This window comes from Uloborus diversus, chromosome 1 (assembly GCF_026930045.1).
Source record: "Uloborus diversus isolate 005 chromosome 1, Udiv.v.3.1, whole genome shotgun sequence".
NCBI classification, from domain to species: Eukaryota; Metazoa; Arthropoda; class Arachnida; order Araneae; family Uloboridae; genus Uloborus; species Uloborus diversus.
In genome coordinates this window covers 245,328,906-245,344,333 of record NC_072731.1, presented here as the reverse complement: position 1 = coordinate 245,344,333, position 15,428 = coordinate 245,328,906, and the positions used below count along the sequence as shown (strand labels likewise).

Genomic DNA, 15,428 nt, shown 5'->3' with positions numbered 1-15,428 from the left:
ATGGACCCAAAAAATACTTTCATTGTCCCAACAGTTAATTTTTAATTAATTTTTTTAAATGTCCGATTTTTCAAACAAGGCATGGTCTTGATGACGTCACAAATGATGCATTTTTGGCGCATATGTCTACCACATTTCCACGTTATGATAATCAACAAGCGAATCAAATATTGCGCTCTACGCTTGCTATCAACCATATTGTTGCCAGTTCACATGAGTAAAGTAGTGAATTAAATATTACGTTCTGCGAATGGCAACACTGAATGGCATTTCATCATTTGTGATGTCATTGGCAGAAGTAAACAATGAAAGCGCGCCGATTAAAGTAATTTTTTTTAAAATAGTAAACTTAGTCAAATTATTTAAAAATGGTCAGATTCTATGTTTTTAAGCATGCTCTTACAGAAAAGTAGAACCTCTTAATAAGGGACACTAATAGGACCAGACATTTTGTCCCTTAAATAAAGGTGTCCCTTATTCGGAGGTATATCAGTTTATGCATGCAATGTGTTAACTTAGTACAATTTTTTTTCAATGAACTTAGACTATTAACAGTTAAGATTCAATATTATACTTTTTTCATACACAACTAAATAAAATTCACACTTAATAATTTTTTTTTTTGAGTTTTTATTATTATACTAGTGGTACCCGCACGGCTTCGCCCGTAGTTGAAAATTACAAGGTCATTTGGTTCGTCTGTATATTTACAAATAAAGGATGACGAATTTCTCGCCAATTTGCTATGTTCATTTGCTCGCCAATGTTACGGTTCCACGTTATGATAATTTCGTAGCATACTCTTCCACGTTGTGATAATTTGCTCGGTAAAATTTTCTTAAAATTTGAACAAAAAAAGAACAAAATTGAATTTTTGAAAAATCGCTTCGAGGTGCACACCCTCATGCTACAAACTAACTTTGTGCCAAATTTCACTAAAATCGGCCGAACGGTCTAGACGCTGTGCGCGTCACAGACATCCAAACAGAGATCCAGACAAAGAGACTTTCAGCTTTATTATTAGTAAAGATTAATTATAATTAAGTCAAAATTTGGTAGTTCCAAAATTTTGCAGCATAAAGCAACTATTATGAAGTATTTCATTACATGAATTTGCTTCATGTCACATAACTTATAATGCAAGACATTGTGAATTACAATTAGTTTTATTATATACTAGTGGTACCCGCACGGCTTCGCCCGTAATAGAAAAATTAAAAGGTCTTTTGGTTCGCCTGTATTTACAAATAATATATGGTGAATTTTCTCGCCAATTGGCTTGTGCCCATGTTACGGTTCCACGTTATGATAATTTCGTAATTTACTCTTCCATCTTATGATATTTTTAATCTTAAAATTGAAATAGAAAAAGAACCACATCGAATTTTTGAAAAATCGCTTCAAGGTGCACACCCCCATGCTACAAACTAACCCTGTGCCAAATTTCATGAAAATTGGCCGAAAGGTCTAGGCGCTATGCGCGTCACAGAGATCCAAACATCCATACAGAGAGACTTTCAGGTTTGTTATTTAAAAAGAAAAGAAAAGAAGAAAGATAAAGAAGTAAAGAAAAGAAAGATAAAGAAAGAAAATTTTCAGAACAAATTATTTCCCATTTTATTAAATTTCTGTGAAAAATGGGCTTAAAATTGGAATAGAAAAAGAACAAAATCGAATTTTCGAAAATCGCTTCGAGGTGCACACCCCCATGCTACATACTAACTTTGTGCCAAATTTCATGAAAATCGGCCGAACGGTTTAGGCGCTATGCGCGTCACAGACATCCACACATCCTACAGACATCCAGACATCCTCCGGACAGAGAGACTTTCTGCTTTATTATTAGTAAAGAAGATTCATAAAATTATTAGTAATGTAGCAATTTTAATTCATATTAAAAGTGCCTAGTTAAGTGTTGGTCAGTAAAAAAGAAAATTTCTTATGACTGTGCACCGACTAATGCATTTTTTCTTTCTGAATCGTATATCTGTGTAAAAGTAGCTTACAGAAGAAAGATAAGTAAAACAGCTAATGCTAAATTAACTCCATTAAAATTGATAGAAATGTAAAGCGAAATATAAGATACTAGTGGCACCCGCACGGCTTCGCCCGTAATAGAAAAATTAAAAGGTCTTTTGGTTCGCCTGTATATTTACAAATAATGTATAGTGAATTTTCTCGCCAGTTGGCTTGTACCGACATTACGGTTCCACGTTATGATCATTTCGTATCTCGCCAATTGGCTTGTGCCCATGTTACGGTTCCACGTTACGATAATTTCGTAATTTATGATACTTTTTTTCTTAAAATTGGAATAAAAAAAGAACCACATCGAATTTTCGAAAAATCGCTTCGAGGTGCACACCCCCATGCTACATACTAACTTTGTGCCAAATTTCATGAAAATCGGCCGAACGGTTTAAGCGCTATGCGCGTCACAGACATCCTACGGACATCCTCCAGACATCCTCCGGACAGAGAGACTTACTGCTTTATTATTAGTAAAGAAGATAAAGAATATTTACAAATAATGTATAGTGAATTTTCTCGCCAGTTGGCTTGTACCGACATTACGGTTCCACGTTATGATCATTTCGTATCTCGCCAATTGGCTTGTGCCCATGTTACGGTTCCACGTTACGATAATTTCGTAATTTATGATACTTTTTTTCTTAAAATTGGAATAAAAAAAGAACCACATCGAATTTTCGAAAAATCGCTTCGAGGTGCACACCCCCATGCTACATACTAACTTTGTGCCAAATTTCATGAAAATCGGCCGAACGGTTTAAGCGCTATGCGCGTCACAGACATCCTACGGACATCCTACAGACATCCTCCAGACATCCTCCAGACATCCTCCGGACATCCTCCGGACAGAGAGACTTACTGCTTTATTATTAGTAAAGACTAGTGGCACCCGCACGGCTTCGCCCGTAATAGAAAAATTAAAGGTCTTTTGGTTCGCTTGTATATTTACAAATAATGTATGGTGAATTTTCTCGCCAATTGGCTTGTACCGACGTTACAGTTCCACGCTATGATAATTTCGTATCTCGCCAATTGGCTTGTGCCCATGTTACGGTTCCACGTTATGATAATTTCGCAATTTATGATAGTTTTTTTTTTCTTAAAATTGGAATAAAAAAAGAACCACATCGAATTTTCGAAAAATCGCTTCGAGGTGCACACCCCCAAGCTACATACTAACTTTGTGCCAAATTTCATGAAAATCGGCCGAACGGTTTAGGCGCTATGCGCGTCACAGACATCCTACAGATATCCTACAGACATCCTACAGACATCCAGACATCCTCCGGACAGAGAGACTTTCTGCTTTATTATTAGTAAAGAAAAAGCTAGGAAGTTGTGTCCTCTCCTGTGGCCCTGAGCCTACTTGAATAAATATCTTGATAGGCAAATCGTGCATATAACTTTCAGCAAGACTTTTACAATATATACTTGTTTCTTTAAATTATATTAATGTTTAACTCTCCTCCATTAATTTTTAGAGAAAAAGTAAAACTTGAATTCCAGTAAATTCACTCTTTCTTATGCACTAGCACTTGCGCATAATTTTTTGCATTTTTTGGCATTGTGACTGTCCCTTAAACAGAGTGTCCCTTAATTACAGGCAAATACGTGGAAGTCCCTATTCAAAGGGACTGGGACCATGAAAAATGTCCCTTAAATAGAGGTGTCCCTTAAGAGAGGTTCTACTGTACTTTTAAAATTTTGGAAACGACCCCATTATAAAAATTGCTAAATAATTGATATTTGCAAATGTTAGCTGACCCCCTCCCCTGTAACTTCCAGAAAATACTAGAATCAGGTATAAGGATAACTCCTGTTTACGTGTAGGTTCACATTTATCCATCTTAGCATTATAGCATTTTTTTACCTATATGATAATTTTTTTAAAAAATTAAAAAAAAATTTTTTTTTTTTTAATTAGTCGAAATGCCACCCCCCAGCTGCTGCGCCCCTGGCGAGAGCCACTCTTGCCAACCCCTAGTTACACTACTGTATTTATCCCAAGTTCACATAGGCACACATATGTGTACTAAATTTTGTTTGGTTTCATGCAGTAAATTTGGTTCTAGAGCTGCCACAAAAAAAACGGTCACAGAGATATTGACATTTTCCAAAAATGGTTGAAATGGACTCAGTAGAACTCAAAACGTGCAAATTCGTCAAAATTAAAAAAATTGCACGAAACCAATACTTTCTTCTATATATTAGATATAGAACAAAGTAACTCGTTAATTGAAAAGTTATGGAGATTTTAAAATGTATACTATAAAAAAAAATCTTTACTAATAATAAAGCTGAAAGTCTCTGTCTGGATGTCTGTGATGCTGATAGCGCCTAGACTCGGCCGATTTTCATGAAATTTGGTACAAAGTTAGTTTGTAGCATGGGGGTGTGCATCTCGAAGGGATTTTTTGAAAATTGGATTTTGTTCTTTTTCTATACCATTTTTAAGAAAATTTTCCTGAGCAAATTATCACAACGTGGACGAATAAATTACGGAATTATCATTACGTGGAGCCGTAACATGGGCAAGCAAATGAATATAGCAAGTTGGCGAGAAATTAATCATCCATTATTTGTTAATATACAGGCGAACCAAATGACCTTTTAATTTTCTACTACGGACAAAGCCGTGCGGGTGCCACTAATAAACAAATAAAGTTGTAAAACTTCCCTTCTGCAGACACACCTCTCTTACGGTCAAAAATGCTTGTCACATTAGTGTCGGGGTTTTACTGTACAAAAAGTTAAATTACGGTACTTGTTGATAAAATAAAAGATTCTATACAATATTTCATATCTAAAAACAAATAAGTTTGAATTTAAAAGTAATTTACATACTCGAGTACTACCAACAACAGGGACTACTTCAAAACGGGAAAGCTTTTTTTCAGTTCCAGGCGTCTTGGGGGAATCAGACAATTGAGCTCTCTTTGCTGCTTCTTGAAGCCTCCTATCACGACCTACTTGTAACTCCAAAAGCCTCAGAAGTTCAATTCTCTGAATTGATCCCAATAATATCATAGACTCTGAGAAAGAGGAATAATGAAATTAAAATTACAGAGACACACAATCAGTCTTGTTAATAACTGTAAAATTTTATTATAAAAACAAAATAATAATTTTCATTTAGCTATATCTTTAAACTATCCAAAACAGAAAATACGCAACAAACCTGCAATGAAAAACTTTATGCTTAGGAGGGAGGAGCATAAAGTTTTTTCAAGTCAAGAAGGAATTGCTTTGGAAGAAAAAATTAGATAAATAAAAAAAGAAGTGATGATGTATCAAAATATTAGTTCTAATAAGCAAGAAAAATAAAAAAGTTAACACAAAGCATTATATTGATTTATTATCCTACTACAAGCCAGCATAGTGTTTTTGGTTTCTTTATATGCAAAAGTACTGAGAGATACATTATATTTATAAATTATGAAGATTTAAATCTGGTGTAAGCTTCTGTTTCACAAAAACCACATGTGACAGCTTCTTCCGGTAAGATCCACTTGTAGCCAAGGGAGAATTTCAGTATTTTAAAATAAGAATAGAGAGATTCTAACAAATTCTATTTGTAATACAATAGGGCATGATTTATTAGAATGTTAATTTCTTGACTCAAAAACTTAGGATTTTAAGCCATTTTAAAATGAGGAAAAATAAAAGACACATAAAATTTAGTTTTGAAAAAAACTCTTATTGAAGACTGAAAGTAATTTCTCAACTCTATTACACAGTAGTCTACAGGAAACTCCATCAGTCATTTCATCAATTTAGATCACTTTTTATGATATTTTTGTAATCAAATAAAATACACAGGTAACATAAAGGTAACATACAATACACAGGTAAAGATTTTTATTAAATTTACATTATTTGACAAAGATTATTGAAATAAATAGGAAAATAATAATTAGAAAATTAAATAAAAAATAACTACCTAATGATTCCACAAGTGGAAAGAACTGAAGTCGCTTTTTTAACTTCAAAATACTTCTCAGATCTTTATATGTACATCCTCTCCAAACAGAAACAACATCACGAACCATGATATCAGCAACAAATACATTATGGGCTCTGAAATAAATACCTGCTAATTATTATTTTAATTCTTATTTTTAAATTTATGCACAGAACCTTAGACAGATTTTTGCAAGCTGTTTTTAAAACAAAAGAATTTTTTTTTTGTTATTCAATTTAAAAACTATATTAAGGTTTAAGAATTAAAAAAAATATTCAATGACTGAAAAGTTTCAAAATTTGTCATTAAAATACATCAGTTTTTCAAAACTAAGACTTTATTTTTAAAAACTTTACTGAAACAAATAAAGTGCAAAGGTTGGTGTTAGTAGTGGTGGTGAAAGAAAGGGGGGAAAGGGGGGAATTTCCCCAATTAATTATGACAATATTACTTTCTAAATTTCAATTATTTTGCCAGTAACATAGAGTTCAATTGTTTTTTTTTTCTTTTCAAAGCAAAGAGGAAAGCAAGCATTAAAAGTGTTATACTCATATATTTTAGATTTAGAAATGCACTTGCAATCATTAAAATGACAATGTTTAACAACCTTAAATAAGTAAGAAACTAATTTCATGCACATTTTGAAGTCAGTAGCACAGTATTCAGCAATTAAGTTAAAAAATAAAAGTACAAAAATGGTATAATATGTTAATGCATTATGTAACTTGAATACAAAAAAGATTGTTCAATAATAATAATAATAATAACAATAATAATAAAATAAATAAATAAACATATTAATATGTCAGAAGTAATTTGTTGGCAAATTAATAAAACATAAAGCTTTTTTTTATATATAATGAATCAAGAACACAAACGTACTCTGATGATGTAGAAACTATAGGTGGCAAGTAAGGTAACTTTTTAATTTGAATTATACTATCATAAATAGATGGCTGAAGTGCTTGTGATATTCCATTTGCAATCAAGACAGCAAGCTAAAATGGAAATCATTTATGTCAGATGTACAAAAAATAAACACATTTTATCGATATAGAAGACAAATAAGACAATCAAATATTTTTGAGATTGAATAAAAGTGTTTCTCCTTTGTAATTTTATTGTTTATTTTTAGCAGCAGAGTTGAATATCCAAGATAGCTACATTTGAAAATAATTAGCAGCGCAACAGGTTAGTTTTTGTCCGACAGACTTAAAACATAGTTAAAAAAAAAAAAAAAAAAAAACTTACATTCAGATAAATCCAGAAAAAATCATTAAGGCTAGTTTGAACTACAAAAGTGTTTAAAGTAATTGTTTTCATGAAAATATTTATTGAAGGACATAAAAATTGATATTTATAGCTAAATGCCTTTTATTATGCTGAAAGATCTCAATACAAGGTAAGCAGGCTTGCCAACTTTTGAGAAACCATTTGTGATAATTTTGGGGAGCATTTGCTTATCAAAGTCTGTTCATATTTTGATAACCTAAAACACTATAAAAAAAAAAAAACTTTTCAATTCATAAAACATTTAGAAAACTAGGTCATACTTTGAATACAAATAACTTTAATTTCTCATGTCCACAAGTCTGCCATTATAACAAGAAAATATAATAAAAGTATAAAAAAAGATTTTGTATGTTTTCAAGTTACATTATTAGTCGGTATTATTTGAAGTTAGTCATTATCCAAAATTTTAACTTTGAATATTATAAAACATTACAATAATATTTCAAGAGGCAGTAATTAACACTAAAAAAAAAGTTCATTTCAGAGATTCATTAACGTCACATACATGCATTGCATAAAATTAATAAATAAAATAATAACAACAATAATAAAACAAATAAAATAAGATACATGATGTGCAAATTTTATTTTCAAATAAATACAAATATAAATACAAATGTGACGACCAGCAACAGGCTCTGGGCCCAGCTAGGCTGGTCCTAGTCAATTAATTAGTCCCCAATGAAGATCAATGGCCCTCTTAAAGCTATCCACTCCCTTGCTCATTACCGCCTCTTCCGGTAAGCTATTCCAAGTGCCCACGACCCTGCTAAAGTAGTAGTTTTTCCTGATTTCCAAGTTAGCCTGAGATTTAAATAGCTTAAAACAATGACCCCTCGTCCTGCTTTCCCCGCAAAAATTTAATCCATTTACATCTTTCATTTTGATAAAGTTAAATAACTGAATCATGTCCCCTCTGACTCTCCTTTGCTCCAGGCTGTACATGTTAAGCCTATTAAGTCTGGTATCATAATCTAAATCTGAGAGTCCCTTTACTAATTTAGTTACCCTTCTTTGAACCCTTTCCAATACAAAAATATCTTTCTTCAGATAAGGCGACCAAAACTGAACAGCATACTCCAAATGAGGTCTTACTAAACTCCTATATAAAGGCAGAAGAACTTTCTTAGATTTGTTTGAAATAGATCTATTGATGAACCCAAGCATTTTGTTGGCTTTGTTACTAGCAATACTGCACTGTTGACTAAACTTGAAGTCCTGATTTATAAAGACACCCAGATCCATAACATTTTCTGCCTGAATTATGACTGAACCCTGTAAACGATATCTCATACGCTTATTTCCATGACCTAAGTGTAGCACTTGACATTTCCCTACATTAACTGCCATACCCCATTTATCTGCCCACTTAGTAATATGATCTAAATCCTCTTGCAGCTGTTTTACTTGTTCTTCATTTTCGACAATCCCCATAACTTTTACATCGTCAGCAAAACAATTCATGCTTCCAGAAATATTTTCATTGATGTCATTCATAAATATAATGAACAAAAGAGGCCCTAAAACTGATCCCTGAGGAACCCCACTTAAAACATCACTCCAATTAGAATGATTTCCTCTCACAACTACTCTTTGCTTCCTACCAGTAAGCCAATTTCTAACCCAAAGTAAAGTTTTTCCTCCTATTCCAATGTCAGCTAACTTGCTGAGAAGAGCAACATGCGGTACCTTGTCAAAAGCTTTTTGAAAATCAATATAAACAACATCCACACATTTTTTGCTATCTAAAGCTGAGGTAACCTTGTCGTAGAAATGCAATAAATTAGTAGTACAGGATTTACCTTTCCTGAAACCATACTGCAAACTAGTCAACAGACTATTAGTCTCTAAGAACATCATGATCTTAATTTTGATCAAAGTTTCGAAAATCTTACAAATCACTGAAGTCAAACTTACAGGTCTATAATTCCCAGCAATACCTTTAGACCCCTTCTTGAAGAGTGGCGTTATGTTAGCCAGCTTCCAAAGCTTCCAGCTTCCAGCTTTTCCTTGTTATATTTGTCATCCACAAGTGTACCTTAATGTAAAGCGCTGAATACTTCTCTCAAGCAGCAACACACTTTGAGCCATGCACTGCGTGCTGCTTTCGACTGTGATTGGAGGTGGGCAGTCACGTGGGTTTACCCGCCATTTTGTGTCGCTGCCTGTGTGATTTCACTGTGCGGAATACTAGATATTTTTCTCCTAGCTGTTCGTATTCTTCATCAAACGCTACCTAAAATGTGAAGATGCTTTAGTGTAGTGTGTTCGGATGTAGTTCAAAATCGGGCCACAAGTTGCATGTGGTTTACCTTCGGGAAAATTATTTTTATTTGGAGGGGAAGCGAGCATTATATTAACCATTAATATTCTTCTGAAGGGAAAGAAAGGTGCTAAGTTCTAAAGTAGAAACCTTTCGAGCATGTTGGGCATGTTTCGGTCATGTCGGGGGGGGGGGGGGGGGGGGGGGGGGGGGTATTCCCCTCCCCAGAATATTTTTACAATTTTCAAAACCAATTTTTACCTTTTGCTTTTCTGTTCAAAATTAAAGAATCAACCTTAATTGTGTGAACCCCATGTCTGAAAAGATTTTCACTCTGGAAAAAAAAATTACTTAATACAATAAAAATAATAGCAAAATCTTCGAAGCATTGCGTGTTTCATTCGAGTCGCATTCTCATCACAGATCTTCAGTCACGAACCTTCCCGAATTATATATATTTACTGAAGTTACATTAACTGAGATAATTAAGATTATAAATAAAATTAAATATTCTTAAAATTTAGCATAAATGTCAATTTATATTTTTGGGAATGTACTGCCCCCATTGTTTATTACTTCAATATATTGTGATAAAATTTTCTCTTTACAGAAAATTTGAAAAAAAAAAAAAAAAAAAAAATCGGCCCTGTTTGACTTTGTGTGTTGTAATTTGGGATAAAATAGAAATGTTTGCAATTACTTTCAGTTTTTCACATAGTATTAAAGTGTTAATAGTTAATGTTATTAAAAGTGATCAAGATTCGGAGCAAATGCCTGAAATGGAAGGTACTCAATGAGAAATTATACCGAGAATTATTGAGAATAGTTAAAAAATAGGCGTAAATTTTATTCTTAAATAAGTTTTTACAAGTTTCTATTTAGTTGTTTTAAAGTTTATAAATATTGCATATAGGAAGAGTCAATGATCTGCTGCAAATTCAAGCATTAATTTAAATTAAATTAGCTTTTGGACATTTTAATGTCACATTAATCACTTAGCTGTTTTTCAGCATTTCAGGAAATAAAAATTAACCGTAATTTTTTAAATTTCCACTGAAAAATCAAGTGGAAAACCTTGATTTGAAGATTACAGTAACATGTAACTGAAGACAATTTATACAATTATTATTATTATTATTATTTTTTTTTTTGTGCAGAAAAATTCCGTTTCTGTTTAGTTCTTACTTTGATGTGAAAACCTCTTAAATAATATATCAGTGGCTTACCTAACATGAGGGGATACCCGGTGCGGTAAGTTGTGGTGTTGCCCCCCCCCCCCCCCTACAAACGCAAAAAAGAAAAAAGTTTTAACGTTTTGTGTAAACGTAAGAAAATTCTTGAAAATTTCAAAAACATTTGTGTTACAAAGACATTTTAAGATGGCTAATGCGCAAAACACAAATAAAACTATGAATGCTTTTTATATTATTTGCCATAAACTCATATGCGCAGGGCAGAAGTGAGGTCAAAAAAGTAAGGGGGTGTATTAAATGGATGACCCTTTAATTTATTATTTTAAACGTACCTCAAACACAGGGAATGATAATAACGTTCAGGTTTTTGGTTTAACAGGAAGTCACTTTAAGGGTCTAAGTATTGACAACAAACCTAATGGTATGACCTCCCTATGGTGTCACCCCCAGGAGGATGTCAGCCAATGCAATCCCCCCCCCTGTAGTGATGCTACTCTGTTTAATAGAATAAAAATAATTTAAAATGTCGGGAGAAAATTTCTGAACTAAATTAGAAATATTTCTCATAACTCTTAAATCCAGTTTTGTATCACTCCCCCCCCCCTCCATAGTGATGTAACTGAGTTTGATAAAGAAAATATAATTCAAAATATTGGAGGAAATTTTTTCAATTGAGGTATTTAATTTTTCAAAAACTTGCAATTTCACTTTGGGTGTCACCCCCCCTGACAGGTGTCACCCCCCACCCGCCCCATAGCGAAGCCATGACTATATGTGCTGAATATAAAATGATCCCAGTGTTTGTTGATTTATAAAAATTAATTATCGCAATTGATAACAGTTCGTTACAGATGTAATCTGAGCTATTTTTAATGAATTCCTATTGGTATAAAATGATTCAATTTATTTTTATTTAAATATTGATTTAAAACTAGTTAAAATATTATATTTTCAGTTTGTTGAATTTTTAAGAACTAGTATCTTTAAAAATCTGGTTTAAATAAAATACATATTTTAATGTAATCATCATGACAAACAAGCAAATGTTGGTAAAATGTAAAAAAATAAAAAAAAATTAAAAACAAGAGTCTTGTTGAAAACGTAACCTTGTTAGTTAAAGAAAAAAGAAATTTTGCAATTTTTTAGAAGTGAATAATATTCCATAAGAAAACTACACACATTAGTAATATGAAGTAATATGAATGATACTGTTTTACAATGAATAAGTTTACACTGTTGCCTAAGTTACAAACAATTTATGACATAGTTAACTTAGTTCACTACTATTCTCCTAAACCAACTTTCAAATAATAACTCTAGAAAGTTTTTACAGGGGAAAAAAAACTCTTAAAAATGATCGTAAATTCCTTCTCAAAACACCTTTTTACTAATGTGCAGTTTTTTATTTAAAAAATATTTTGACAAGGTAAAAACCAACATTTTTGTATGCATATTGTCAGTTACATAAGTTACAACTCAAAAACTGAACATTCGTTGATAGAAAGACACTATTCAAGAAGCGAAACTCTGTATTTTTCTATTGTTGAGATAGGGAGAAATTTGTGGAGCGACACAAAATGGCGGACGGTTGAGCGTGTCGCTACTTAAGAGAAGTATTCAGGGCTTTTTTATTTTAATGGACAAAATGCACAATTTTGAATTTTGAGTTAGAAACTTAACTCTAAAATGTAACCTAAAAGCTATATGTGTGAACAAATGTTTATAACATCAGAAATTTTAGTCTGACAATCATAGTTTGGTAATTTAAGAAAATGTCAAGTTTAAAAACAAAAGTAAAAACCTAAGTAATAATTAAAATTTTTTAAAATATTATTAATCTTGAGAAAAAGAAAATCAGAAACTATTGAAGACATATTCTCTGCTGCATTATTAATTTAAAAAGCAATCAGGGTATAACATAAACATAGCTTAGGCATTACTTACTATTACAGGAAGAATATGAGACATTTGACCAGTCAGCTCAAAAACAATAACAGAAGTAGAAATAGTGTGAGTAACACTTCCAGACAAAGCAGCAGCTCCTAAAGCATCAAGTTCAATTTGTATTCCATATTAAGTAAGTAAATAATTTGAAGCACATTAACAAACTCACTTTAAAAAAAGTACATAAAATCTTTTTTAAAAAGAAAAAAAAAGGGGGGGGGGTGTAAGACATACTATAATAAAAATAGAGGAAAGAAATTTTTATTATGAACATTATTGTTTAAAGCTTCAAATCTATGTCAAATGGTATTTTAAAATGAAAAATGGCAACAAAATGTAATGCGAGCATAATATATCAAATAATGATGATAAATATGAATTAGTTCACATTTATGACTCACTAGTGGAACCCGCACGGCTTTGCCCGTAATAGAAAAATTAAAAGGTCTTTTGGTTCGCCTGTATATTTACAAATAATGTATGGTGAATTTTCTCGCCAATTGGCTTGTACCCAGGTTACAGTTCCACGTTATGATAATTTCGTATTTTATCATAGTTTTTTTCTTAAAATTGGAATAGAAAAAGAACCACATCGAATTTTCGAAAAATCGCTTCGAGGTGCACACCCCCATGCTACAAACTAACTTTGTGCCAAATTTCATGAAAATCGGCCCAACGGTCTAGGCGCTACGCGCGTCACAGACATCCTACAGACATCCAGACATCCTCCGGACAGAGAGACTTTCAGCTTTATTATTAGTAAAGATATAGTCTTTAAAACATAAGCTTGCATTATATGAATTGAAATACTAATAGGTAGATAGATTAGACCAGGGCTTCGCAACCGGTGTGCCGCGGCACACTGGTGTACCGTGACACACTGGTGCGCCGTGACAAGGAACCCGGTGTGCCGCGGTATCTTCGTAGTTATATAAAAAGAAAGAGCCTTGATGTATTTTATTTTAAAGTTACAACCAAATAGAGACATACCCAACAAGGGGAGAGGCGGGATTTGCTGCCCCAAATCTTTTAAACTTCTTGTGATCTTATTACTTTCAGTTTTTGAAAACGGATTCTAATTCCATGAAGTCAACTAATTAAACAGAATTTTTTCTAAATCTTTCGCAAATGGGGACATCACCCCCTCCCCCATTAAGAGAACCTGCCCTCCCGCCCTAAATTATATCCCAGCATTAGCTTTTGTTTTCCTCTTTTCCAGTTCCGATACTAATTTCATTTTATCCTAGTTTCTCAAAGTTCGGTTCTGAATCATAACAAAATAGAAATTAAAAGAAAACAAAAAAAAATAAATAAATAAATAAATAAATAAATAAACTGCAAAAACAGAATCTAGGAGGAATGAATATCTTCGGTTATTGTTGTTTGAAACAATTTTGAGAGTAAAGCGAAGAGTGCAGCTGTCTTTACTTTTACCTGTTGTATACATCACCCCCTCCCCCACTAAGAGAACCTGCCCTTCCGCCCTAAATTATACCCCAGCATTAGCTTTTGTTTTCCTCTTTTCCAGTTCCGATACTAATTTCATTTTATCCTAGTTTCTTAAAGTTCGGTTCTGAATCATAACAAAAAAAAAAAATTAAAAGAAAACAAAAAAAATTAAACTGCAAAAACAGAATCTAGGAGGAATGAATATCTTCGGTTATTGTAGTTTGAACAATTTTGAGAGCAAAGCGAAGAGTGCAGCTGTCTTTACTTTTACCTGTTGTATACGTTGATGCCAACGATCAGACATATATTGCTTTTGAAGATGATTTTGTTGAAATATGAAAAGCAAATCAGCGAAAAAGAAAAAAATTTTTTTTTTTTCAAACTTATGTTCGCTATTGGCTTTTTTATTATTTATAATTATTCGGCTTATTTTAGACCCAAATTATTCACTTATTAACGCTCAATTCACCAGCAGTGACATTCTGGCTCTTCATACGCTATCTGTGTTATTTGGATGGGCACAAAACATCCGCTTTAATTACGAATGTGATATGGAAAAGTTCTTGGTTAGAGAAGGCTGATCAGCTGCTAAGTCTGCGACTAAATGTACTGAAACAGATGGACCTCCAAGTAAAAATGCTAAGTCGCTCAGTATGCAGTGCAAGAAAGGATACCTGGCTTTCGGTTTTTCGTGGATTGGAGATGTAAATTCCCCAAGACCCGAGTGTTTCATTTGCGGAAAGAAACTTTCAAATGAAGCGAAGGTCCCTAGCAAATTAAAACGTCACCTGTCTACTAAACATCCTTCTTACCTACGCAAAAACATCAGTTACTTCAAGCAATTGCAGGAAGAGAACTCGAAGCAAAGTTTCTTCATGAAAGCCAGAGCAAAAGTTTTTTAAAGGGCTCAAGAGGTTAGCTATAATGTTGTATGGTTAATTACCAAAACGAAAAATCCACACACTATCAGTGAAACGCTTATTTTACCAGCGTGCAAAGAATTTGCACGGGGAATGCTAGGACCCAGAGCAGAGAAAAAGTGGTCCGAGTGCCATTTTCTGAGGACACTATCAGGAGGTGAATTGATGACACGTCAGGTGACATAGAATTAACATCGGTAGATATATTACGAGTAGCTGGAAAATTTGCATTTCAAGTTGATGAATCAACTTACATCGGAAGCTCTGCACTACTCATAGCCTTTGTGCTCTTTGTTGATGAGGACACATTAAAGACCATTATCTTTTCTGCAAAGAACTCCCTCATCGTGCAACCGGTGATGAGATATTCCGCG

At 33.0% G+C, this 15,428-nt stretch overlaps 1 protein-coding gene across 1 annotated transcript in view; it reads right to left on the bottom strand.

The window, feature by feature from the left end:
* Positions 1-15,428, bottom strand: part of LOC129234224 (chloride channel protein 2-like) — a 66,600-nt gene that overhangs the window by 18,777 nt on the left and 32,395 nt on the right. The window contains exons 15-18 of the mRNA XM_054868157.1: positions 12,686-12,783; positions 6,875-6,990; positions 5,972-6,108; positions 4,876-5,063 (exon numbers count right to left, since the gene is read on the bottom strand). Of these exons, the coding sequence (XP_054724132.1) occupies positions 4,876-5,063; positions 5,972-6,108; positions 6,875-6,990; positions 12,686-12,783 (539 nt within the window). The remainder of the gene's footprint in view (positions 1-4,875; positions 5,064-5,971; positions 6,109-6,874; positions 6,991-12,685; positions 12,784-15,428) is intronic.